This window comes from Miscanthus floridulus, chromosome 16 (genome assembly GCF_019320115.1).
Source record: "Miscanthus floridulus cultivar M001 chromosome 16, ASM1932011v1, whole genome shotgun sequence".
Classification (NCBI taxonomy): domain Eukaryota; kingdom Viridiplantae; phylum Streptophyta; class Magnoliopsida; order Poales; family Poaceae; genus Miscanthus; species Miscanthus floridulus.
The window spans coordinates 100,880,627-100,905,129 of record NC_089595.1 but is presented as its reverse complement, the minus strand read 5'-3'; the positions used below and the strand labels follow the sequence as shown (position 1 = coordinate 100,905,129).

The window sequence follows — 24,503 nt, the reverse complement described above, 5'->3', positions numbered from 1 at the left end:
GGATGAATTAATCAAACAATTTTAATTTGATCAAATATATATAAGAAAATATTAATATTTATAATATGTAATTAATACTATTAGGCAGATCATTGAATATATTTTTATAATAAATTTATTAAAATACAAATATTGCGAATAATTTTATAACCAAACTCAAGAAAGTTTGACCGAATCAAATTCTATAACAATATAATATATTTTTTGGATGGAGTGAGTATTCTCGTTTGAGGGACGTCCTTGATCTAGCTTGACCCTAACCAAAACGCATGATATACCTTAAGTAAACGTATTTAGGGCATGTTTGGTTATTGCAGTGCCTTCTAAAATTCCTGTCATATCGAATGTTTGATATATGCATAGAGTATTAAATATAGACTAATTACAAAACTAATTGCACAACTTATGACTAATTTATGAGACGAATCTTTTAAACCTAATTAGTCCATGATTTGACAGCGTGATGCTACAGTAAATATATGCTAATAATAGATTAATTAGGCTTAAAAAAATCATCTCACAAATTAGCCTAATCTTTATTTAATACTCCTTATTAACATCTCGACTAAAGAACCAACCACCCCTAAGGCATAGCCCCCAGTCTTACCATTACTTGATCGCACATTCGCACTTCGCACAGATTCCTCCAATGATAATTTCTAATCCTGACAAAATGTTCTGTCATCCCATTATTATCAGGAAAAAAGAAAAAGAAAAAGAAGACCGGGCAACGTACGACGAACGTTCCACTCCTCCGGCCGCAGGCCCAGCGCCGGTGGGCATAAATGCCAGCTCGGACCCGCTCTGAAACCCGTCTCGCACGCATACCGACACCACAAGCGAGGGACCCGGGACGGGGCAAAGAGAGAGAAAAAAAAGAGAGAAGACGTCTCTCTCCTCTCGCCGTCCCCGTTCCCCTACCTCCCGTCTGTTCGCCTGCAAAAGGTGAGAAGAAGCCTTTTCCGTGTGAATTTTTGGGTGAAAATTTTTCGGCCTCCGCTCTGGTCAGATCGGCGCGGGTGAGCTCCGGCCCCTGCCGATCCGGATCCGCCCCCATCGGCTGGTGTGTTTTCCCTCCAGTATTTGTTTGTGTGTATTTTTTTCCCTCTTCCCTTTGGTTGGTGCGGCTGTCTCGGTTAGATCTGCGGTTTGGTTCGCCTTGAAGGTGCGTGACTGTGGTGTCGCGGTTTTCACGGTGGAGTTTGTTGGCTGGAGTCGGATTTGGTGCGTGGCTGCTTGGGCGTTAGGCGATCCTTGGGGCTCGGTCTTCCGCGCTCGTATTTTGGATTCCACGGCTGTTTCCGTGGGATTGTTGTTTTAGATAGGTGAAGTTGTTTGTTTACTGTGTAGGTTCCGTAAGAATTGGCGGATCGCCCTCGTGCAGGCTGTGACGAATTTGCTTGATGGTTGGGGCAGATCTCTGAGATGCCTGAGCTGCTGTACCGATTTCACAGCAGTACCGATTGTACAGCGACTTATCATGGGCAGGCTGGGCCTGTTTGGCTGCAGTACCTCCTAAAATTCCTGACACATCGAATGTTTGGGCATATGCATGGAGTATTAAATATAGACTAATTACGAAACTAATTGCACAACTTACTATTAATTTACGAGACGAATCTTTTAAGCCTAATTAGTCCATGATTTGACAACGTGGTGCTACGGTAAACATATGCTAATGACGGATTAATTAGGCTTAAAAAATTCGTCTCGCAAATTAGCCTTCATCTATGTAATTGGTTTTATAATTAATCTATATTTAATGCTCCTTATTAGTATCTAAACATTCGATGTGACATGAATTTTATGAGCGACTAAAGAACCAAACGCCCCCTTAGGTTGTTTTGTTTTTATTACCTGTAGCTTATCCTGTTGTGTTTCAGTCGTGTATTTCTGAAACATGATTGGGTAAGAGTATTTGGCTACTTGCAAGGGTGTTGGAACAGCTATAATCTGTGTGTATATGGGGTGGACACCTACAGAAAACCAATCCAGACCTGTGAGGCATTGTGACTTTCTTTTAACAAAAAATTAGGCTGTCTGCTACTTAAAGTTGTTAGATCATTATACCACTTTGCTAAAGTATCAAATGTAATGTCAAATCATCATGAGGATGTGATTGAATATGATATTTAGTTGAGGTGCAAGTGGATTAAGAGTGATAATTGAGCCAAACCTGACTTAATCATTTGATGGTGCCTAATGTTGATTGGTCTTCATATTGGATTTGGCTGCCAACTGATATTATGACAAAATGATCAAGCATGCAAAATCTTAGCAAGCATGAGAGCACAGAACCCAATGTTCAAGCTTAGGCACTGGCTGCATAACCATCCAAGTATATCGAGCTAAGGTGAAAATTTGTTTGTCTAGAGTAATTGATTGACGTCCTAAACTGAAAACTGTAGTTTGAATAAGCCATATAGGTTCACAAATGTTTGATACTGGGACTGTCATGTAACACATTGTGTCATCTGATTTAATTAATGGGCTTGATATTTGCTTCTTGTGTCTTGTGTGGCCAGTTTGCTGAGTTCTCAGCAGCACAACAAAATTTCAAATCCGTTGTTCCTCATTTACATCCCTGCTTCCAAAATATACAGATAGATATGGTTGACTACAGTCTTTTTACTATGTGTTCATTGATTAACCCATCGTTGTAATGTATATGAAAATACAGAAGTTTGTCATGGCATCGAAGCGTATCCTCAAGGAGCTGAAGGACCTGCAGAAAGATCCCCCCACATCATGTAGTGCAGGTACAATTGTGAGTTATTACTGGAACTGTGGATGACCAATGTCTCCAGACTTTTGCATACCCCACGGGTCGCAGTTCATGTCATCTTGACTGTACTATATTGATAGTCTTCACATGCTCACTTTCTTTTCTCCCAATGCCTTTCTTTCACTTCTCATGAACTGCAAATTTCATCTGTACAATGTTCAGGTCCTGCTGGTGAGGACATGTTTCATTGGCAAGCAACAATTATGGGACCACCTGACAGTCCCTATGCTGGCGGTGTTTTCTTAGTGAACATTCATTTCCCGCCGGATTACCCCTTCAAACCTCCAAAGGTTAGAACTCAGGAGGTTTATGTTGTTTACAAATTCTCTCTTTTATTATTCACTTCAGTTATTGTGTATTATGCGCAATTCCAAGCTTTATAGTCTTGCATAGCCTGATTGTGGTTACCTTTGATAAGTATAGATTTCTTCTGGGTAAAAATTTATGAACAAAAAGGTTCTCTGCTTTTCCTCCTCCTGCTGCTAGTATCATCATGCTGGGGGAGATTTATCATTCAGCATTATCCATTCTGCTATGTAATAGCTTCACCTTTCTGGTAGTACTTTTCTCTATGGTAAACTAATAATATGGTTGTAGTTTTTTTGTTAGCTGGCATAAAAAACATCTTTTAGTTTTTTTCCTGTTAAATGCATCGAATTCTGGATGAAGTATCCCTGTTATACCCTTTCAAAGTTGTAGTTTGGAAATGTGTTAGTGATTTGTTACTCCTGAAGCTGTAGTCTTAAGCTCCACTCAGATTATCTCAAATCAAAACTTTTCATGTTATAACAATTTCAGGAAAAACGGTACTATTAAGAATATCTTGTACCATATGTGTGTCTGACATACCCATCTACATGGCCTATAAATTATCTGCTTTGGCATATTCCATCAGTGGCTGGACTTCTTTATGTGCCATCCCAGTCCGAAGGTTGCATTACTTATATTATATTGTTTGAACTTTTTCATTTTATTTAATCTTTGTTGCCCTGTTCAATTTAGGTTTCTTTCAAGACAAAGGTCTTCCATCCTAATATCAACAGCAATGGAAGTATATGCCTTGACATTCTCAAAGAGCAGTGGAGCCCTGCTTTGACAATTTCTAAGGTCATCCTGAACACATCTTTTTTCTACATGTGCTATAGCTTCCTCTTTTCATATTTTTTTATGTTTATAAAATGAGTAAATCTAAATTTAGGACGACACAAGATTGTTATACTGATGGTTATCACTTATTTTGCATTGATTAACTTAGCATAAATTTGTTTTCTTAATCCAAACTTGTTATGTACATCTTGAGAATTGGAACATTCACTGTCTAATCCTTGATGTTTTTGTGTGATGTCTTTGTCAATCTTACCATTTGGGGTTGCTATTTATGGATCAACTGTTGATGCAATGACTCCATATTTAATTTAATTGAAAAAAATCAGATGTTCTTTTGCCTTTTTATTTGAGTAAATATTCTGTCATTTCTTATATCACACATACTTCACCACATCTCTGTGGAAGTGTGGAATATAAGGGTCTTTCTCAATTCAATGTATGCTTCTATGAACTAATAACTTCAGAATACTGTTTGGTACTCCCTTTGTTCTGAAATATAAGGGATTTGAGTTTGTCTTGCGTCAAACTACCCTAAGTTTGACCAAGTTTATAGAAAATAACAATAATGCTTTAGATATCAAATGAGCATTGTTAGATATATCATGACATATTTTCTTAAATTACCACTTCGATGTGGTAGGTGATACTGTTCTATATAAATTTAGTAGTTTGACTTAGGACAAACTCCACTCTTTTATTTTTCTGGATGGAGGGAGTATTTATTACTTGTAACATATTACGTTGCTCAGGACTCCTTGCATTACATGATTTGTGCTGCTCAAATTCTAAATGGAGACTCTTGTTCCCAAAAAAAAAAAAATTCTAAATGGAGACTCATATTGTACTTTTATCAGCTATTCTGTAGTATGGCACCTTTAGTAGTGGATTGGATAGGGATCATAGGATCTTCAGACTCTGGAGGGCCCCTTATATTTGTTCCATTTAGGGCCTTCCTGTTATGCATTGGCAATATGATAACATAGAGGATACTCCATCGGTTCCAAATTATAAGACGTTTTGGCTTTTCTAGAATCTATAGATACATAGCTTTTACTATGTAGCTAGACATAGTGTATATCTAAGAGCATACTATTGTACCTAGACATAGTGCAGTGGTGGATATAAGGCTAGGGCCAGTATGGCCATGGCCTTAGGCGTGAGAAAAAACACTAGAGTAATCCCTTTGTTTTTTCCACCTAAATCTATATACTAGCATTACTTTTGGGGAGAATTCTTTATTTGGCACTGAAACAAATCACTCTTCCGTATTTGGCACTGGAAATTTTGAACTTCCTTATCTAGCATCAACTTGAAAATTCCTTCCGTATATGGCACTTCCGTCCATTTGATGCAGTAACGGTGTCAAGTGCCACCTAAAATGACATATATGCCCTTCTATGTACCAGCAACATGTAGTGCCAGATAGGAAAAGAATAAATGGACATAATGCCAAATAAGGAAAGCACAAATATGACAAATATACTTGATGCACAAGCTTCACAAATCTGACCACATTGTCAGCATATCTACATAGAGAATCACATTACAGTTCACATGTCCAGGTTCATAAATATGCATACATTACCAGGTTCATAAACATAAACATATGAAGGTTCATACATAGGGGGTCTAAGTTCACATTACAGTTCATAGAGCATATGCCTTACACATTGTCAAGCACATCTACATAGAGAATGGTTAAGAAATTTGACTGTCAGTTCAACAAATCCTCAATCAGCTGATGTCAAGCAAATCTGAAGAAAAAAAAACACCTTTAGACATACTAGTACACAACAAATTAACGCAGAGAAGAATAAGGAACAAAAGGCATCACCTTAGGAAGGCCAGCTGCTTCAACCCTTGCAGAAGTTTAGCAATTATACAAATTGCTGCTTTAGTAAAAATTATCAACTTTCACAGCTTCGACTGATAGAAGCAAACCTTAATTAAATTGCATTTCAGTATTTGAGTGAACCTACCAATGGACTAAATCAACTTCAAGTCTCACACAGGACAATAGTGAGGTGATTACATTGAACCGCTAAAAATACCCTTTTCTTTGAGAAGGAATAGTCCAAACAAACAATTTTGATGAAATAAAAATACAAATTTCCACCATGCCCATCGATCAAAGGTCTGTTCTGGTGTTAGCTATATTAAATGTAGAAAGAGAACATTGCATTCAAAAAAAATGTAGAAAGAGAACAGTCTTCAAATTTCCAAAGGGAAAATCAGCTCAATTTTTGTAGAAACGTAAGCCATTAGAAAATCATAACACAGGCACTGTGCATATCTGATACAAGGTTATTAAGTATCACTACTTAATCAGAGAAGAATCAACCCCTAATGGCAACTCAAACAGCAGGGCTTATTCAGGAGAACAAACAGCAGCGTACTGTGTAAAGATAACTGCACTAGGCTCCATTGGCATTTCCTGAATCGTTTTCCATGCCTTATCTAATCGCCCAGAGCGAAGCCAGCAAGTCAATAACACAAGCATAATGCTCTGCACTGGCAACTACACCATAATCTCTACACATGATATCAAAGTAATCCAGACCTTGATCCACCATGCCAGAATGGCTACAAGCGTAAAGAAGAACCAGGAAGGAAATATCATCAGGAACAAAGCCTGCCTTTTGCATCTTGTCAAATATGTCCAAAGCCTCCTTACCACGACCATGCATTCCATACCCTGACATCATTGAAGTCCAAGATACTTCATTCCTTTTAGGCCATGCTATCAAATACAAGAGAGGCTGAAATATCAGTCTGAATGATGTCATCAGACAATCTAAGCAAAAGCCAAGAAGAAAATTGGTGTTCACTCAATATAGCCAAAAAAAAAGAGAGCAGATTACAGTAGTTTTGTTGTAAAGGGAATAATCATGAATATGCAGCCACAGTAGCCACTTTCATTCATCTATGTAATCAAGCAAGCTGTAAACCAGACAGCTACATGGTGCCCCCAATTTTATCAGCTACCATTGGCATGCAGTGCCTAAACTCAATCAGAGTTGGGATTTGCTCTGTGTGCATCGAACACATATTTCCAGCTCCATGTTCAATCCACAGAATGCAAAAGGTTCATTTTTTGGTGACAATTCAACAGTTGTTCAATTAACTTGTGGTTGCGGTCACTGAAACAAATTAGCAATAATGTGATACGATTGCTGCATAGCTTCACCAAGCAGTACTCACTCTTCGGTGGCAGCGGAGCCTTCTCCACGATGGGCTCCGGCATCGCAAGCCGCGTGGTGGTGACAGCGGCCGCCTCCTGCGCCGTTGGACGAGTCGGCCATTGCGCCATTGGGACTGCTGCTTGGGGAGGCCGCCACGCCCAGTCCGCCGCGCGGTCTGGCCGGTGCTCCGGTGGGCGAGCTCGCCCCGCCGCGTTTGCCGTGCCGCGGCCTGCACCCCGCGCCGTCGGGCGAGGCTGCCCTGCCGCGCCGCGAGCTGCCGCTAATGCCGCCGGGCGAGGCCCCCCCCCCCCCCCCCCCCCCCCCCCCGCGCACCACGCGACACGAGATGGGGCCAGCGCCGGCCGGCGAGCCCGCCCCGCCGCCGCGTTCCCCGCCGGACCCGCGCCTCGATTTGCGACCATGGGGCGAACTTGGCTGACTGTGGGGCGCCTCGAGCTGGGGGACCCGCCCCGTGAGTTCCTGGGCACCGACGGCCGGCGCCTCCTTTTCCCCATCCTCATCTCCTCCGGTCTCCATTCTCTCTAGGGTTTGTGTCCGAATTTTTTACATTTTAGCCCTTTTTTTGAAAGTTTCTCACAAATAGACCCCTAGCGGAAAGAATTCAGAAAATGGACCCTTAGCTCGGCGCCATTGGTGCTGGCGCCGAGCTAACACGTCTCGGCGCCAGCGTCTCTGGCGCTGAGCTTCTGGGCACGGTAGATGACATGGCAGTGAGCTCAGCGCCAGTCACTCTAGTGCCGAGCTCGGCGCCAGAGTGACTGGCGCCGAACCTTTAATACCTATGGGCCCCACGCTGCCATGTCATCTACCGTGCAACATGCTTGTTCAAGACCTGCATCTGTACTCTTGTCTCTTTCCTTGCCTCATTCCTTGCCCTCTCCTCTAACGTCATCCGTCTCTCCAATCCCTATTTGTTAAGCCCAACATTGATCGGGTTATATATACCGCGCTGTCTAGCAAACTCACGCATCTTTTTTTGTGATGTTTAACGAATAGGTTGACGTAGTCAGGTGCATTTCCCCTCTTCCGTGCAATTACTTGCCTCTTCTTCAGTTCATCCAAGAACTTAGCTTGATCATCGTAACATTCCCACCTGCATTTTCTAGTGCTCTGTTCAAATGGCAAATTCTATCATATATGTCTTAGCAAAAGAAACAAAATACGATTTCATGTTTACCACAAAAATAACCAACCTCATCATACTCAACCATGTGGCCGCAATAATGGCCTATTCCAAGCTCTGAAGGGACTAGGCCATAGTTGGATTTAACACCATATTCGCACATGACAGGAGGTGCTTTGGAAATTACCCTTTTTCTTTTCCTTAACCTTTCGCGGTTCTTCCGGCCATTGGTTCTTAGGACCATACAACCACTCCTTGAAATGACACTTCGTCATTGAAAACACCTAAATAAGTAGACATTAGTACATGAACACATATAGCTCAATATTTCATACTTTGCACTTACTTCATGCTTGTTTGGACACACAAACTCCAACGTATTCTTAGGGTTTATCACAGCTCGATCTCCACAATCGCACAGAGAAGGTTCCTCGAGTCGTGTAACTGCGGCTAGGTGCTTCTCCTTAGCCGTCATTGGTGGAGGGTTAGGGGGGAACCTATCGCTTGAAGTGCTCACGGGGATGTCTCCCTCTAAACCAATCGTCGAAAGGAGGTACCTAGGATTAAACTTGTCTGCACCGTCGATCCACTGAAAGAAAAAGCACTTCTCATGGTCCTACACAACGAGATTCCAACATAATATTAGTAGCATACTTACACAAATAAAGAAAAAGGATAGTGGAAACAATTTCTTACATATGTGGAAGCAACGCGCCGCTGTGTCCGGATGTTTCGATTGAAAAACATGGGCCGGGAAACCACAGTCATAGTTAGGGACATGGAGGTCAGGAGGGATGGGGGCATCTTTGCTAGACGCGTCGGGGTATAATTCTCGAGGACGACTCCGTTTTCGCCAAAACTCCCGAAATATTTCTTGCATCTAACAAAACGGATGTAATTTAACAAACATAAATCATAACATCACAGATAAATGTCAATGAGAACCATAACTACAATACAACCAATTTCGTTCTAAGAACCCAAAGCAGTTAACATTAAACCATAAACCTAGGGTTTCCCATTTGATGCACAATAATGAACCCATAACATAACTACATGCGCCTAGGTTTGCTAGCTTTTTCACGCCTTGGCATCATTCTACGGTTGTATAATACATATATTGATGGATACAATGAAACCCTAAGTGATGACGATTATTACGTTAAAAAATCCGACTAATACATACCGAATCGATGCGAAAAAAACTAGGAGGAGAGCGAGGATACCTTGCTCTCGAAGATCTACGGATCAAATCAAAGTTTCCAAGGTCCAATATACCTATTCGTGAGGTAGGGTGAAGTGGGGAGAGAAAAAACTCGAGAGGGAGGAGAAAGAAGAGGAAGAACGCTCGGGTAGGAAGGTTGGCCGGGGTTAAATGGCAGTGAGCTCGACGCCAGTCATTCTGGCGCCGAGCTCACTGCCATGCCATCAACCGTGCCTAGGAGCTCAGCGTCAGAGATGCTGGCGCCGAGACGTGTTAGCTCGGCGCCAGCACTAATGGCGTCGAGCTAAGGGTTTATTTTTTGAATTCTATCCGCCAGGGGTCTATTTGTGAGAAACTTTTTTAAAAAAGGCTAAAATGTAAAAAAATTTGGGGTTTGTGTCTCTGGTTTTCAGAATAGAGGAGTGACGGGAGAAAGGAGAGACTCGGGGGAGATAGACGCACGCACGAGACCGAATAAACATGGGCATTTTGGTACCTATAATGAAAAGCTGACATGGTCTTCCTAGTCAACTACGAAGGGATGCCTCAAATGGACGCGTCATTTATGGAAGGAATTTTCAAGTTGATGCTAGATAAGAAAGTTTAAAATTTCCAGTGTCAATATGGAAGAGTGATTTGTTTCGGTGCCAAATAAAGAATTCTCTCTTACTTTTGTCTATTAGCATGTGATCTGGTGTTAGTGGTTCATAATATTGGCCTTAGTTGCAAAAGTTCCCTAGCTCCGCCACACATAGTGTATATCTAAGTGAATAGCAAAAGTTATGTATCTAGAAAAGTTAAAATGTCTTATAACTTATAATGGAGGGAGTACTAATCTTTTTGGTAGCCGTCCAGCTGAAAATGAATTGCATGTTATGTTATGTTATGTCGGAAATGACATGTTATGTTGTGTTACACTTTTACTCCTGAAATTGAACAAAGATGCTATGATGCTCTGGTCTGTTGCTTAACGGTGTGTTGCTTTGTCGGATGTTCCAGGTCCTGCTCTCCATCTGTTCCCTGCTGACTGACCCCAACCCGGACGACCCTCTTGTCCCTGAGATTGCCCACATGTACAAGACGGACCGGCCGAAATACGAGTCAACAGCCCGCAGCTGGACGCAGAAATATGCGATGGGCTGACGAATACCTCCTGCTCATCCCCTGACGATTCTTGTGTCGTCTCAAGAAATCGTTCATGGGTGCCATTGTTTCCTTGGATTTGTCGCTGGTCGTGTGTATCCCTGATCCATCTAGGATCGTATTGTAGTCTATGTCGGCCTACCATCATTGCCATCCATAGTGAGGTGGTTGGACATGCTTTGCCTATGCACCTATGCTTGCTGGGAGACCTTCCTTCGGGTCGGTGCTATTTGGTAAATGTTCATCGAAGACATTGATTCCGTTGCCTCTGGTTCTTGCATACCCATGTGAATTATTTTGATTGTAGGCTGTTCCCTGTCATGCACGTTCTCATTCATAGGTTTTCGAAGTCGTATATACCAACACAGAGGAACGAGCGGACGGAAAATGTCAAGATCCAACTAATCCGATCTCTGATCCAACTAACTAATGACGTGTCACTATTGGGGGCGGAAATATTAGGGAGCTGCTATGCATGAAACTGATTTTGGGATACAATTGGTTTAAGAGGGCCTCCAATAATAAGTTTTGAGGGTTAACTTTTAAGGGGCCTCTGGGAGATGCTCGAGCATGTTGCTCTACAGAATTAGTTCGGCGGAATGGCAGCCAAGCAGGCAAGGAGCAGCCGTTCCACTTCCACCATGGTGGCGCGAAGCAGCAGCCACGCTCGGCTTGACACAGTCGCCAGCTGTTGCCGTGTTACTATCTACGTCACACATTGCGGTTGCTTGGTTGCCAATTGCCATCGGCACCTGCCGCTCTGCTCTGCTGCTGCCTGTTGGATCGCCCTGTGGCGGCTGGCCGCTCCGCCCTGCTGTTGCATCGCCCTGTGGCGGCTGGTCTGGACGCTGTCTCACTGCGGCTCGTTGGCAGTCTCGCAGAGGGGAGGGAGGCTGGGAGGGAGGGAGGGTTTTCTACCGTTAGCAGCAGCCATCTATTGGCCCCACCTGTCATACAGTGCCTCACCTGCCTCATCTTCTTCAACCGTCCGCCCGTGCCGGCGCTCGGCCGCGCGACTCCGCCTGGCGCCAGCCAGGACCGCTCCCCCGCGCCACCACCACCCCCACGGAGTCGCCCGCCTGCACTGCCAGCCCGCGAAGCCGCTCACCTGCGCCGGCCGCCCGCGCCGCCCACCCGCGAGGCCGGTTGCTCGCGCCGCCGCCAGCAGCTCGCTGGATTCGCCGTCCACACCAGTGCCGCACGAGACGGCGCCTCACGCCGTTCATGAGGCGAATATTCGCATGCGGGAAGTGCAGGACGGTCCATCCCATATTCCCATCTCCGTTCGTCCCCTCGTCCAGAAGCCCACCGCTCCCGGCCGCTCCCATGCCAGACTATTCGAAGCGTTCTGATGATCGCACGCGCAGTCTCGCACCCGCCCCTATTTTGACGGCTAGCTTGCTATTACCGAGAAGGGCAATTCTGTCAACGTGCCGCCACGGTTATCAGGGAGCTTTGCCCCGGTAATGGCGGTGGCTCGTTCGCTCCCCTAGGCCCCGGCGCCACCCCCCGTCCCTCCCTCCTGCCGCCCCCGCCGCGCCGGGGTGCCGTCCTCGGTCCTCCGCAACCGCATCACGCCGCGCGACCGACCTCCCCTGCTGCGGCGTTTGGGAACGAAACGGAAACCGCCGTCCACGTTTGCTACATTAATTCCTTGGCCCTTGCAGAGGTACGTGCCGATTTCTCTTCCAAACAATGAAAATCGATTACATGCCATTGCTGTGATGGCGTGGGATGGGGAAAACTAACCTGGTATAATGAATAAATGATGCCACTGCGCTGTGTTCTAACCAGAATCTACATTTTCTACATTGTTGAAATGGTCAGCAGAATGATCGATAGAAGTTTCAGCTCTTAATTCCTTTTTCTTCTCTGAATGGTACTGGATTCTTGCATCCCATTGGGCCAAGTTGTTGAGCATTATTTGCCGCCCTCAATTCTTGTTTTGTTTTCTCCTTCCATGTTTTTTTCTGTCTTCATGCAAATCAAACCCATTTGTATGCATCTCCTCATCGACCATTATCTCTTTAATCATCAATGGTAATGCTGAACTGCAATTTACTTTCCATGTTTTCGAGAACATGTGCATTTCATAAACAAAAAAGAGAAAAAAAATTTAATACAAGTGACAGAAAGAGTGATCGAAGAAGAAACTATTGTAGGGTGAGGAGGATGAAAAAGTGCCGTTGCTCATCCACTTTAGGAAAATGTCACTCTCATTTGGCCTGAGCTGAATGTGTTGTAAGCGTGCCTACTGCCTAGACTATATAAGGTATTGCAAGATGGTGGTGGGGGGGGGACCGAGAGAGCAACCTAGATGTCACTGGCCCATCTCCTGTCTTGCCAGACTTTTTTTTTTGAAAGAAAAAAAAATGGCCATGCGAAATGCTTCACTCTCGAGGGAAGCTGAACAAAGCCAGAGAGCGATATTTTGATATTTATGTGATCCTTTCGAAGGTGCTTGGTTTGTGGAACCACCTCACCTCATCTTTGGATGAGATGGTGCATCATAAGTTTATTCCCATAATTTTGTTTTAATGAATCACATTCTTTGCACTTGTACTAATTATTAGCTTGTGAAGGATGAGGTGGTGATGAACCAACTTGTTCCATTCCGCGAACCGAACCAAAAAAAAAAAGGGAATGAGAAGATGATCAACCACCCCATTTCCTTAAACCAAACATGCTATTTGGTTTTGAAGTTTGTCTATAGGTGGCAACAATATGTTAATCTTAAGAATAATCAAACTTTGATGGGTTTAGTTTGTATCGTACTACTATCTAATCGGCATATTTCCTCCAACTATGCATGCCTACCGATTGCAAGCATTCATCAGGGTGGCACCCTCTTTCTTTTTCTTGGGTTATTACTGTCATTGACGCAATTACTGATCTTTTATTTCCATGAGCAGAGTCCAGGGGTCCGGATATCCTGACGAATTACCTCGAGCCGATGGGGTGCTGTGGAAGCGTAAATCATCTCCTCTAACTCCATTACAATTTTATTTTGCTCGCCGTGTCATGCATTGCCATTCTGTTTCGTTTGATCTTCTTGCGTATACATACTTGATACATTGTTTTGCTAAAAAGAATATATAATCATACTATATATTAGCCATTTGCAGCAGTAGGCAGTAGCCAGTAGCCAGTAGGTTTTTGCTCATGAATTTTCTGTTTGCAGAGTGCCGTAGATGATGAGGAACATCTGGACTACAGCTCTGGAAAAGTGACTATCATACCCGATCTAAAGTGTTGGGAACAGAAATTGGAGGAAGCGAATGAACTTGGGCAAACAGTAAGTACCCAAGATGAGTAGTAATAACAAACGCTGTGAATAAGGGCATAAGGAGTTTGCCCGGATCGCACAATTTTATGAGGTGTTTGCAGGCGCATTTGGCTGTCCGTTGCATGATTCCTTCAGGCTGTTCATCAGGTTAACCGTGTATGTTGACATGTCCACGTGTACAGGTTGTGGTAAAGTTCAGTGCAACTTGGTGTGGACCATGCAGGAATGCTGCTCCAGTATACGCCGAGCTTTCTTTGAAGCATTCTGATCTTGTTTTCGTCTCCATTGACGTAGACGAACTGCCGGTACATCAATATTCAGAATTCCATCCATTGATTTCGGTCTTCATTTGTTTTACTCTGTGCACAGAACAAAAATCTGAAGTTAAATACCACCTTAAAATGGTTCTCAGGAATTGGTCACACAATTCGATGTACGTGCAACTCCAACGTTCATCTTCATGAGAGACAAGAAGGAGATCGACAAGCTGGTTGGGGGCAACCAGGAAGATCTCCAGAAGAAGTTCGATCCATACTGCCAGTGCCAGTAGAGGTGATCCATGGCCAATTCGTCTGTCAGTATAGGATCAGAACGAGCACGGCCAAACATCTGATTGGCTGAAAACCGCGACAGATTAGAATTTTGCAGCCAGTTGATGAGCTCTCTCTGGGAGTGTCTGCATCTGCATAGGTTCGAGGGACTGACCAAAGGAAGTAGGATTTCTGTCTAGAATAATGTAAGGTTAGCTAGTGTCTGAAACTCTGCACCACATTGTTCAAACAATCCCATATACAGAAGAACAAGTTGTAACATCAGTTACCAGATGACTCCCTCTTGATGCCTCCCACGATTGGTTTTACAGCGAAAAATGCCAGTGCCATTGCTGTCCACTGGTATGCCAAGGATTCAACAATGCGCAATGTACACCGATGATGAATCGATCGGAGGATTCAATGTGTATAACTGTATATATCCTGTAGGTACCCATCCATGAGCCATGGATGGATTCTATTTGCTGAGCGAGAACTTGGACAGCACCGCCGCGGCCTGGTCGCCACCCAGGAGAAAATATGGGTGCCGCAATGCGGCCGCGGCAGACAGGCGGCCCCCGCCGTTGGCGCCCCTCTCCGAGATGAGCTTGGTGGCGAGGTCCCAGCCTCGGCCAGAGTCGAGGTCCAGGATCTGCAGGTCGGGTCTCCGCCGCGCGCTCTGTCGCCACCTGTTGAGGTCGTAGCCGGCGGACCTGAGCTCGGCGTTGAAGTTCTTGAGCCCCGACTGTGTCCGCAGCGTCGGTATGGCCATCTGCATCAGCACTATCCCCGCCGAGTACATGTCGAACAGGTCCGGGCTGTTCAGCTGCAACAAACGCAGAGATGGCTGCTGCTGTCAGTGGCTGGTCACAGACAGCGGCAACGCTAAGTCTGGACGCGAGGAGAAGTGTCTACCTGCCAGAGGATCGGGGAGAGGATGGCGGCGATGGGCTCCGGCGGGGGCTCGGGCGTCTCCTCGGGGAGCACGTAGAGCTCGGGCGGGCAGTAGTCCGGGTCGAGCAGGGCGCGGTCGGGCACGTAGTTCTTGCCGATGCGGAGGTCGGTGGCGGCTCCGAAGTCGATGAGCTTCACCTGCCCGCGGCGGGTGACGACGAGGTTGGACGGCTTGATGTCGCGGTGCACGATGCCCGTGGCGTGGATGCGCTTCAGCGACGTGATCAGCTGCCTCATCAGCTGCTTCACCACCAGCGCGTCGCGCTCTAGCGTGCTCAGACCCTGCAGCACACGCCCGAACATGAGCCGCTCCAGGTTTGACGGGAATCCGCGGTCACTCAGGTAATTGGCCAACGTCCTGTCCCCCTATGACGACAATAAAAGTATTAGATAAGCTCAAACACAAATGGCCTATTAGCTCAGTTAGTTAGAGTGTCATGCTAATAACGCGAAGGTCACAGGTTCGAGACCTACATGGGCCATTTTAAAAAAAAATCATGCTGTTGGTTTTTTTTCATTGATCCCATGCTGCTGATTTTGGTTTTTTTTTTTTTTCAAATTCACCCAGTTGAGTTCATTGATCCTATTGGGATCGGATCCTGAACTCGTAACAGGAAGTTGGTATCTTTTTTTTTTTGGGCAAAAACAGTTAAGTTCATCAAAATGTCAAAAGACCAAATGCAAATACCTCAAACTTCCAGACGAGCCACTTGCCGCCCTTGACGAACTCTGCCTTGTTCTTGTCGGCGACGAAGCTCCCGAGGAAGTCGGCGCACGACTCGGGCGCCGCCCTGGCCATGCGGTAGTTGAACCACTCCTCATAGTCCCCACACTCCTTCGCCCCCACAGTCATCATCTTGATCTGAACATGATCGAACCACACACACATCGATTAGTTTCAATGAGAACGATGATATTTTTAGATGAGATTTGTACAAGAATGGTGTTTTCACAGTTCACTGACTCAGGACAACACTCTGCCAATGGAGTGTGATCAGGGGGAGCTGCCGGGGCTACAACCCCCAGTGAGCCTGATTTCTTCATTAGATCACGATTACTTAGCCTCAAATCATCATTAATCTCTAGCCCTAGCCCTAAATCTTCATTATTTAGCCAATCTCTTTGTTCCCATCCTGCATCCGCCACTGAGTGTGATCTATGGAGACTAAGAGTTTCTCTTAAGATAAATATTTTCCTTTATTTACAAACAAGGGTTATCCTAACAAAAGATAATTTAGTTAAAAGACGTTGATAAGGTAGCCCCAAATATTGTTTTTGCAATACTGATGAAACCATGCAACACTTGTTTTTTGATTGCCATAGGGTGGCTATGTTCATTTGGAATATCATTTTCATCACTTTTGGCCTTCAACCACCTTCTGGTGTATCCAATATGTTTGGTACTTGGCTTAATGGGTTTTCGTTTCCAAGCCTAAAAATCTAAATTTTAGTTGGTGCGACTGCTCTATGTTAGGCTATTTGGTTGAGTAGAAATGACGTGCGTTTCAATAGAACTACAATTAATTCTTTCATGCAGGTTATTTTCAGGAAACATGATGGATAAGAAGTTGGTCGCTGCTTTTTAAAGAAGAGGAGAGAGATGTTTTGAAGATGAGATGTAAAAAGTTGCAAGTCTCTGTTATGGAGATTTTTAGTTGCTTTAGCTTTAGCTTTCTTTCCCATGTAACTCTTCTGAATTTTGCTTTATCTTTTTCCGAAGGCTACAGAATCTGAATTCATGCGTATTTCCTTCATCTACTAAAAACACATCGATCAGCGTCGCTATTTCACTCGGCACCACATCACAGCAAGTTCGCAACTGGGCTGAGCACGCAGCTTACCTTCTTGAGTATGACCTTCTCCTTGTACCTGTCGTCGTTCTGGAGGCTCGTCCTGGCCCTGCCGGACCGCTCCTCCACGACGGCGCCGTTCTTCGGCACCACGGCGCCGGCGTACACCACCCCGAAGGAGCCCTCCCCGATGCGCTCGCCGACGACGAAGTCGCTCATCTTGAGGCTCCGCCGGCCCAGCACGCTGTCCAGCGCCAGCTGCAGCGGCGCCAGCACGTACGTGTCCACGGCGCCGCTCAGCACCCCGGGCCGCGCGGTCAGGTACAGCCACGTCGCGGCCAGGAACCCGAACAGCGCCCACCGCTGCGCGTCCGACAGCCCCGACGTGAGCGCGTCCAGGCGAGACAGCGCGCCGCCCGCCGCGCGCGCCACCGGGTTGGACGCGTCCAGGTGCAGCAGCGCGCTCAGGAGCCCGTCGGGGATGGCGGCCGCGCCAGCGTCGCTGCTGGCCGCCGCGCTGGACGCGTCCACGCCCAGGAACTCGTTCACCGCCCCGGCGGCGGCATTAGTCGCGTCTCCCACCGCCGGTCCGGTGGCGGAGGGTTCCAGTGGCAGCGCGGTCACGAGGTCGTTCGGTGTGACACCCGCGCCGGTGTTTCTGGTCACCGTGTCGGACGGGTCCGCCTGCTGCAGCGACCTCTTGAGCTCGTCCACTAAGGACGCCCAGCCATCGTCCGCACCATCGCTGCTGGTGGCGCCGCACCTGAAGATCAGCCTCTGGGCGTGTGGCTTGGCGCCGAACGGGTGGAGGAGAGTTGGGTACTTGTTGACGAGAGTGGCGGCGGGGGCCAGGAGGGAGGCGGCCATGGCGAGGAAGGCGCTCTCATCCCATGGGGGAGTCGAAGGCAGCTGAGCACGCGGGAGAGGGGACAGGGGAGACAGTGGGACACAGAGGGCGGGCGCGCGCGTGGAGTAGGGAGCAGAGGCTGCGAGGTGTGCTACGTGGCAGGCAGCAGCTTGTAGCGTTTGTTATCCAAAGGAATGATGGGCCGACGAAAAGAATAGTGTATATATTGGGCCTTGGGATAAAGGATATTGGGCCTGATAGCACGTAGTTCATCTTCATCTGTTCTCTTCGACCTCGGAGCAGAGCAAGCAAAATTCTCCCAACAAAAAAAAAACAAAAAAAAACAAACAAAGGGCGGAAACCTAGCAAGAGCCAAGAGGACTTCCCCTCCGGTCGTCCGCCACCACTGCCTCTGCTTCGTTCTCCCCAGGCTACAGGCGGCGAGATGAGGTGGTCACCTGCGAGGGCAGAGGCCTCCGCTTCTCATCCCATAAACTTACATTTGTAAGGTAATCTCGTCCTGCATCGCTGACACCCGCCGCCTGTTCGACAGAATGCCTCCAGGGAGAAGAGGGAAGAGGGCCAAGAAAGCGCCGAGGGAGAGCGGCGCCAGCAGCATAGAATCCTTGCCAGACGGTGTCCTTCAGCACATCCTCGGTTTCCTCCCGGCGCGGGACGCTGTGCGGTCGTGCGTGCTCGCCCGCCGCTGGCGCGACCTCTGGATGTTGGCGACAGGCCTGCGCATCACTGGCAATGGCAACGACGACGGCATGAATGAGCTCCGGGAGTTCGTGGACCATCTCCTCCTCCTCCGCGGAATCGCGCCTCTAGAAACATGCGAGCTCAGGTTCACAGATATGGTCGATACATTCTCTGACGACGACACTCTTCGTGTGAGCCTCTGGTTTCAGCATGCTGTGCGGTGCCAGGCTCGAGTCCTCCGGTTGGTAGTGGCATCTGAATATTGTTTTGATCTAAATGGCCTGCATCTCGTCTCCAGGCACTTAATGCAGCTAGAGCTTGTTGGTGTACAAGTGAAGGAAAATTTCCTTATGTGACTGTCCAGCACTGTAACAACTAGAGATTGAGAACTGTCATTTGGCTGATGTCAACAAGATCTCATCTGAATCCCAACGCCTAAGTGGCACTAAATGTGCATTCAGTGAAAACTTCCGCACAGGTATTCATGCCCCCTCTCTGGTTTCACTGCTGTTAGATGACAATTGGTTTAACACTCCAGTGCTTGAGAGCATGCCATCATTAGTGGATGCATCGCATCTATCAGAATCGCCCAAAACAATGTGGACAACTGTGATAATTGTGACTTAGGGGATTGTAACATCTGTCATGGTATCATACACAGTAACAGCAACTGCATTCTTTTGGAAGGTTTATCAAAAGCCACTAACTTAGCATTGATAGCTGAATCCAAAACGGTATGTGCGACTTTTGTCTTGAACTCATTCTTAAATCATAATTAGCCCACAGGCCTGGTGCAAGCGGTAGAGTCTTACCGCCTGTGACCGGAAGGTCCCGGGTTCGAGTCGCGGTCTCCTCGCATTGCACAGGCGAGGGTAAGGCTTGCCACTAACACCCTTCCCCAGACCCCGCACAGAGCGGGAGCTCTCTACACTGGGTACGCCCTTTTTTTTTTTAATAAATGCACTTAGACAGGTTTTTCGTATGCATCACTACGGTTTGCAGTTCTTCAATTAAAATAACTGCATTCACATTGATAAATGGAATTACCAATTAATTAGCCATTTGTGTTTGCATTTCATTCAGTTTGTCTTCAGGATGGATTTGAAACGGTGTCCTACATTTAGCAAATTGAAGACACTGTTACTCAGTGATTATTGGTGTGTAGCTCTTGATTTGGACGCCATAACTTGCATTCTCAAGAACTCGCCACTTCTAGAGAAGCTCACTCTTGAACATTTTTTAAAGGTATGCATTTTCGAATTGACAATTGTTGCTTTTTTTAGTTATTATACATCATTGGTTGATCCTAGTGAAATGATTGTTTACTACAGGGATCTCAGCATATGGAAATGAAAGGAAGCTACATTCCAGGACAAAGAACAAATGCAATCTCAGAACACCTTAAGATAGTAGTGGTGAAATGTGGTGTGGTTGATGAGAAAGTTTACAGAGTTTTGAAGCTCCTGTCTGAATAGGCAGAGCATGGCTCCCGACCCGCCGCTCCACCACCGCCCGCCGCCGCTGCCGCTCCAGGCGCCGTCGCCCACTCTCCTCCGCAGATCGGCAGCGTCTCGCGCTGATCCGCTGGTCCCCATCCACAGCCGCCCACTGGAACTGGAATCGGATGAAGACGACGCCGACGAGGTGCTGGTGGTGGATTCGCCGCCACTGCTGGCCCGGCCGGGCACCACCCAAGCACCTCCACCACCGGAGATGCTGCCCAAGTTGCTGCGCCATCAAACACGTATTGACCCCAATTCCCATCCAGCAAGCTCCAGTTCGCCGGTTCCCTCTCCAGATCCGCATTGGCAATTTTTCTTCGATTCACCACCGCCACCTCCTGAAGGGAAGCCTCCCTACCTCGACGAGGTAGAGTTTGTGCCGGCCACGCCAGACCCTTCCGATTCCTCGGGCCTCTCTGGAGCTTCTCGGGCCAAACCACAGCTGCAACCGGCTCGGAAGCGTGTCACCTTTGAAATTCCTGCGCCCCAGCAGCAACAAGATCCAAAAGCTGCTTCTGATAGAGTTCTGCCTGCCTCTCCACCCTCCTACGCCGGTGTTGTCCGTCGCCCACAATCTGTGTCAAACATTCGTGATCAAGCAGGGCACCTGAAGCTAAAGTCAGTCATTGTTGCGCCCAATCCACTGAGTCACGGGATCCCATCTTCTTCAGAGAAAGCTACATCGCACCTGAAATGGGTCGAAGTCAAGAGTCCATACTGGTGGAGGAGGGACAAGCATTCAAGCTGCCAGCCAGCCATAGATCAAAGAAGACGAGATGCAAGCAATTTCAGGAAGCACAATTCACCCCCAGACACTCGCTCCTCGGCTGTTTCAGGCGAGAACAAAAGGAAGATGCTTCCGTTGTCTTTCTAGAGACCATAGGGCATCTGTTTGCAGGGACCCTGTTCGCTGCTTCGTCTGCCACCATTTCGGACACAAAGCACATTTATGCCAGGACAACCTTCAGCTGCAGCGTTATGTGGCCGCCACCGTGCCAGGCATAACCTCAACAACTACAAAGCGCCAATTCAGGGAGAGCGATGCCCATGCTGACCACCACAGCGCACGGGATGGACGCCATTTCAGGGAGAGCAATGCCTACGCTGGCCACCACAATGCACGAGATGGAAGTATGGCTCGTGGTTTGGGCGACCATGGCCGAGGCAACAATCACATCGGCACACGCGATTGTGGGGGTGGCAGACATGGCCATGGAGATGACCGCAGATCACATGAACACGGCCAATGCTACAAGGACGTCCGCTCGGTTGTTGACATGAATCAGCAACCGCATGACCGGTGTTCAGACAACAGCGAGAACCATGATTTTAGTGACAACCTCAAACAAAACAGGGTTGAAGAGCTACTGGCGCAAGGAATGGCCACTATTCAGGACAAGCTCATGGCACTAATGGTGACCCTGTGTAACGACCTCAACACTTGCCTCGCTGGGCTGGTAAAGGAACAAGTCCTGCCTGCACTTGCAGCCGTCAATTCAAAGCTGACTGGAGCACAAGTAGTACACAGTCATACTTTGGATCCAACCGCAGCACAAGACTCACAGGCTGCAAAGGACATGAACTTCTCACCCAAGCTGACAATGGGAGGCCCTATGAATGCTGGGAAAGAAGCCTCGACTGGCAACATTTGTACAAATTTGGTGAGAAATGCGGCTCTAATCCCAGTGGCCAACATCTTCAAGAGAATCCTGTCAGCTATTCCTACAGAAACCAACACTGTGCATCAAGCCCCTTCTGCTGCTGCTTTGTCGGTGGATGCCGTGGATCAGGCTCTGCTTCAATTTGGCTTGATTGAGGACTTGGCCATTGTCTATCAAGGTCCGCTCCCCGCTTCGCCAACCATCAACGCATCAGCGGCTGACTTTCACCAGCTCTTTGAAGGTTTGGCTCCTGACTTTGCAGAGCAAACTTACAACAACCTTGCCAACTCTAGGCACCAAGATACTGCAGCAGTCCACGACAATAGCACGTACAGCCTCTTCAGCAACTCACCACAGTTGGTGTGCCCGGCCCCTGGTCCCCAGCTCGGCAACATTAGATGCAGCAGCGCAACAACAGCCCAAGGGAAGAACTTATCCAACCTCTTCAACAATCCGCCTGAACCAGTACTCCAGACCCCTGCTCCGAGTACTTTTCCAGCACCTGCAGCACCCCCACGACGCCGAAATCGTCGCGTATTTGATATGTCCTCAGTTCGGCGTAGTGCACGCCTATCCAGCAAAAGACCGTTGACGCAGGGCGGCATGCTCAACGTAACATGTGCCGCAAGTTGGGAATTTTCAATGAACTTGAACCAATTGAGATCGCTCTGCAGGAGTATATGGCAATGTTCAGTGGTCCTCTTCCTGCTGACATCATTGCTGCTCTGACTGCAATATTCAACCTGGAAGAAAGTGTGGACACTGAGCTGGATGATGCCCTCATCGGCTTGGCAGGTGAGGGGGTGGGTGACATCCAGGAGGCTGACCAGGCTGCTACCTGATGGCATGTAGTGCAGCTGATCGCAGAGTTCAAAGCTTTTTATCATGAATCGACAACTCGTGAGCCAACATTTTAGAGGACTGGGCGTGCTTGGTCTTGCCACTTCAAGTAGTATTGTTCAAATTACTCCTGCTGCGTTATCCTACCTACACACTTGCTTCTACATCTGTGTGCCTTCACTGCTCTATGACAGAACCACAACTTGATTTGCTTAGCTGGAACGTCCGTGGCCTCAACCGCCAAGATAGAAAGGACACAATTCATCAAATAGTTGTGGCCACACGTTGCCACATAGCCTGCTTGCAAGAAACAAAGCTTAGCCTAGTGGATCAACATACAGCAGCCTATCTAGGCGGGTTTCGGCTGAGGAATTTTGTGTACAAGCCAGCTGGTGGTGTGCTTGGCACTCAGGGGAGGAATCCTCATCCTTTGGGATGATAATGTAGTTGACTGTGCCAACTTCGTGCTAGGGGAGTGGTTCATTTCAGCGGATGTGACTATCAGTGCCGGCCCTGAGGGTAGGCCACGAGGTGCGACGGCCGAGGGCCTAAGCGGTGGAAGGGTCTAAGTTTATGTATACAAATCCTCAGGTCTTATAGTCTATTAGACATTAGCAAACTAATAAGAAGAGAGACATAGAACTGGCTAGGCGGTCCAAAAAGATAACATTGACATTTATTTTTAGTTTCCTTTCCCCACGGCCCTCGGGTAGAGAGGAGGCGAGGAGTCACGCTGCACACAACACACTCTGATCGTGAGTTCGGGACGTGCGCCTTACACGCGTGGAGCTGGCGAGCCGCGCCGCCGCGAAGAGCTAGACTACCGGAGACACGGACACGGTGCATGAGGACGGCGACCAGGCATGGCTTTACGACGACATCTTGATTATTTGCTTCTTATGAATTACAATTACTGATTAGTTATTTAGGCCCAAGGTATTTTTTTTCTTTTTTATTTTTAATTCAAATTAATTATTTGTATAGTATTCCAGACTTCTAGTACTTTGTACCCATATAGTCATATTTTTCTTCTAATTACATGTTAGAATTTTATAATGTTACCTAAGAAATATTTATCATGGATGAGAAAAGAAAACGAATATATTATTTTTTAATCTACATTATTCCTCGATAATTATCATACATCTACAAATATATTCCTTAATCTATATTGTTTCTCGATAATTATCAGACATGTTAAATTAAAAATATGTTATTGAATTTACTTTCGTTTTGCAAGTAAAATTAGTGTCTATATATTATAAGATTTTATATATAATTAAGAGGAGCCGTTACGATAAGATCGTCGGAGACCCTTAAGATCCTAGGACCGGCACTGGTGACTATCAAGGAGTGCTCGACAAATTTTCGTTTAAGGGTATGGCCCAACAAAGCATAGAGCTCGACAACGGTTCTTGGAGGAACTAAGAACGCTGAGGCCTGATCCTAACACCCGTGGTTAATCCTCGTTGACTTCAACCTAATATACAAAGCGTCGGACAAAAACAACAATAAGATAAACCATCGGCTTATGCAACAATTCCGTGATGCCTTAGATGACTGCGGCCTTCCAGAGATTCACCTGCAAAATCGCAAATTCACATGGAGTAATGAACGACGCAACCTGACTCTCACCAAGCTTGACAGAGTATTTTGCAACGCCAATTGGGATATGACTTTCCACTCCCATGTCCTACATGCCCTTTCCACCTCCTTGTCTGACCACTGCCTGCTTCTCCTCTCTAACAAGAATGGTCCTAGGCGACCTAGAACTTTCAAGTTCGAAAATTTCTGGCCGGGCTTCAAGGAAATTGTGGAGTCATCCT

The 24,503-nt window shown here is 46.7% G+C and overlaps 6 protein-coding genes across 11 annotated transcripts; 5 read left to right on the top strand and 1 right to left on the bottom strand.

The window, feature by feature from the left end:
• Positions 1-794: 794 nt before the first annotated feature.
• LOC136514310 (ubiquitin-conjugating enzyme E2 11) lies at positions 795-10,825 on the top strand. 4 transcript variants are annotated; one of them, XM_066508293.1, is made up of 5 exons: positions 795-945; positions 2,681-2,759; positions 2,948-3,075; positions 3,788-3,892; positions 10,422-10,825. In XM_066508293.1, exons 2-5 carry the CDS (start codon positions 2,690-2,692, stop codon positions 10,563-10,565), a joined length of 447 nt encoding a protein of 148 aa, XP_066364390.1. In that variant the 5' UTR covers positions 795-945; positions 2,681-2,689; the 3' UTR covers positions 10,566-10,825. The 4 variants fall into 4 exon arrangements, with proteins under 4 accessions (XP_066364390.1, XP_066364388.1, XP_066364389.1 ...); XM_066508291.1 differs by having other exon boundaries at positions 935-1,063; XM_066508292.1 differs by lacking the exon at positions 795-945 and adding an exon at positions 996-1,019.
• Positions 10,826-11,485: 660 nt separating this feature from the next.
• On the top strand, positions 11,486-14,670 carry LOC136511531 (thioredoxin H5-like). The gene is made up of 5 exons (XM_066505573.1): positions 11,486-12,234; positions 13,478-13,536; positions 13,747-13,860; positions 14,034-14,156; positions 14,264-14,670. Exons 2-5 carry the CDS (start codon positions 13,519-13,521, stop codon positions 14,399-14,401), a joined length of 393 nt encoding a protein of 130 aa, XP_066361670.1. The 5' UTR covers positions 11,486-12,234; positions 13,478-13,518; the 3' UTR covers positions 14,402-14,670.
• LOC136511529 (serine/threonine-protein kinase STN8, chloroplastic-like) lies at positions 14,656-18,121 on the bottom strand. Of its 2 annotated transcripts, none has more exons than XM_066505570.1 (4): positions 17,177-18,121; positions 16,024-16,197; positions 15,297-15,617; positions 14,656-15,207 (listed from the first exon to the last, which is right to left on the bottom strand). In XM_066505570.1, the coding sequence occupies exons 1-4, from the start codon at positions 17,990-17,992 to the stop codon at positions 14,860-14,862; spliced, it is 1,659 nt and encodes a 552-aa protein (XP_066361667.1). In that variant the 5' UTR covers positions 17,993-18,121; the 3' UTR covers positions 14,656-14,859. The 2 variants fall into 2 exon arrangements, with proteins under 2 accessions (XP_066361667.1, XP_066361666.1); XM_066505569.1 differs by having other exon boundaries at positions 15,297-15,701; positions 17,177-18,114.
• A 405-nt stretch (positions 18,122-18,526) lies between these two features.
• Positions 18,527-20,149, top strand: LOC136511133 (F-box/LRR-repeat protein At3g59190-like). Its single transcript, XM_066505325.1, has 4 exons — positions 18,527-19,026; positions 19,136-19,152; positions 19,840-19,919; positions 20,006-20,149. Exons 1-4 carry the CDS (start codon positions 18,527-18,529, stop codon positions 20,147-20,149), a joined length of 741 nt encoding a protein of 246 aa, XP_066361422.1.
• Positions 19,058-23,595, top strand: LOC136511530 (uncharacterized). Of its 2 annotated transcripts, XM_066505571.1 has the most exons (3): positions 19,058-19,408; positions 19,758-19,919; positions 20,006-23,595. In XM_066505571.1, exon 3 carries the CDS (start codon positions 20,953-20,955, stop codon positions 22,564-22,566), a length of 1,614 nt encoding a protein of 537 aa, XP_066361668.1. In that variant the 5' UTR covers positions 19,058-19,408; positions 19,758-19,919; positions 20,006-20,952; the 3' UTR covers positions 22,567-23,595. The 2 variants fall into 2 exon arrangements, with proteins under 2 accessions (XP_066361668.1, XP_066361669.1); XM_066505572.1 differs by lacking the exon at positions 19,058-19,408 and having other exon boundaries at positions 19,665-19,919.
• Positions 20,157-20,868, top strand: LOC136511132 (proline-rich receptor-like protein kinase PERK14). The gene is made up of 2 exons (XM_066505324.1): positions 20,157-20,735; positions 20,848-20,868. Exons 1-2 carry the CDS (start codon positions 20,157-20,159, stop codon positions 20,866-20,868), a joined length of 600 nt encoding a protein of 199 aa, XP_066361421.1.
• Positions 23,596-24,503: the final 908 nt, after the last annotated feature.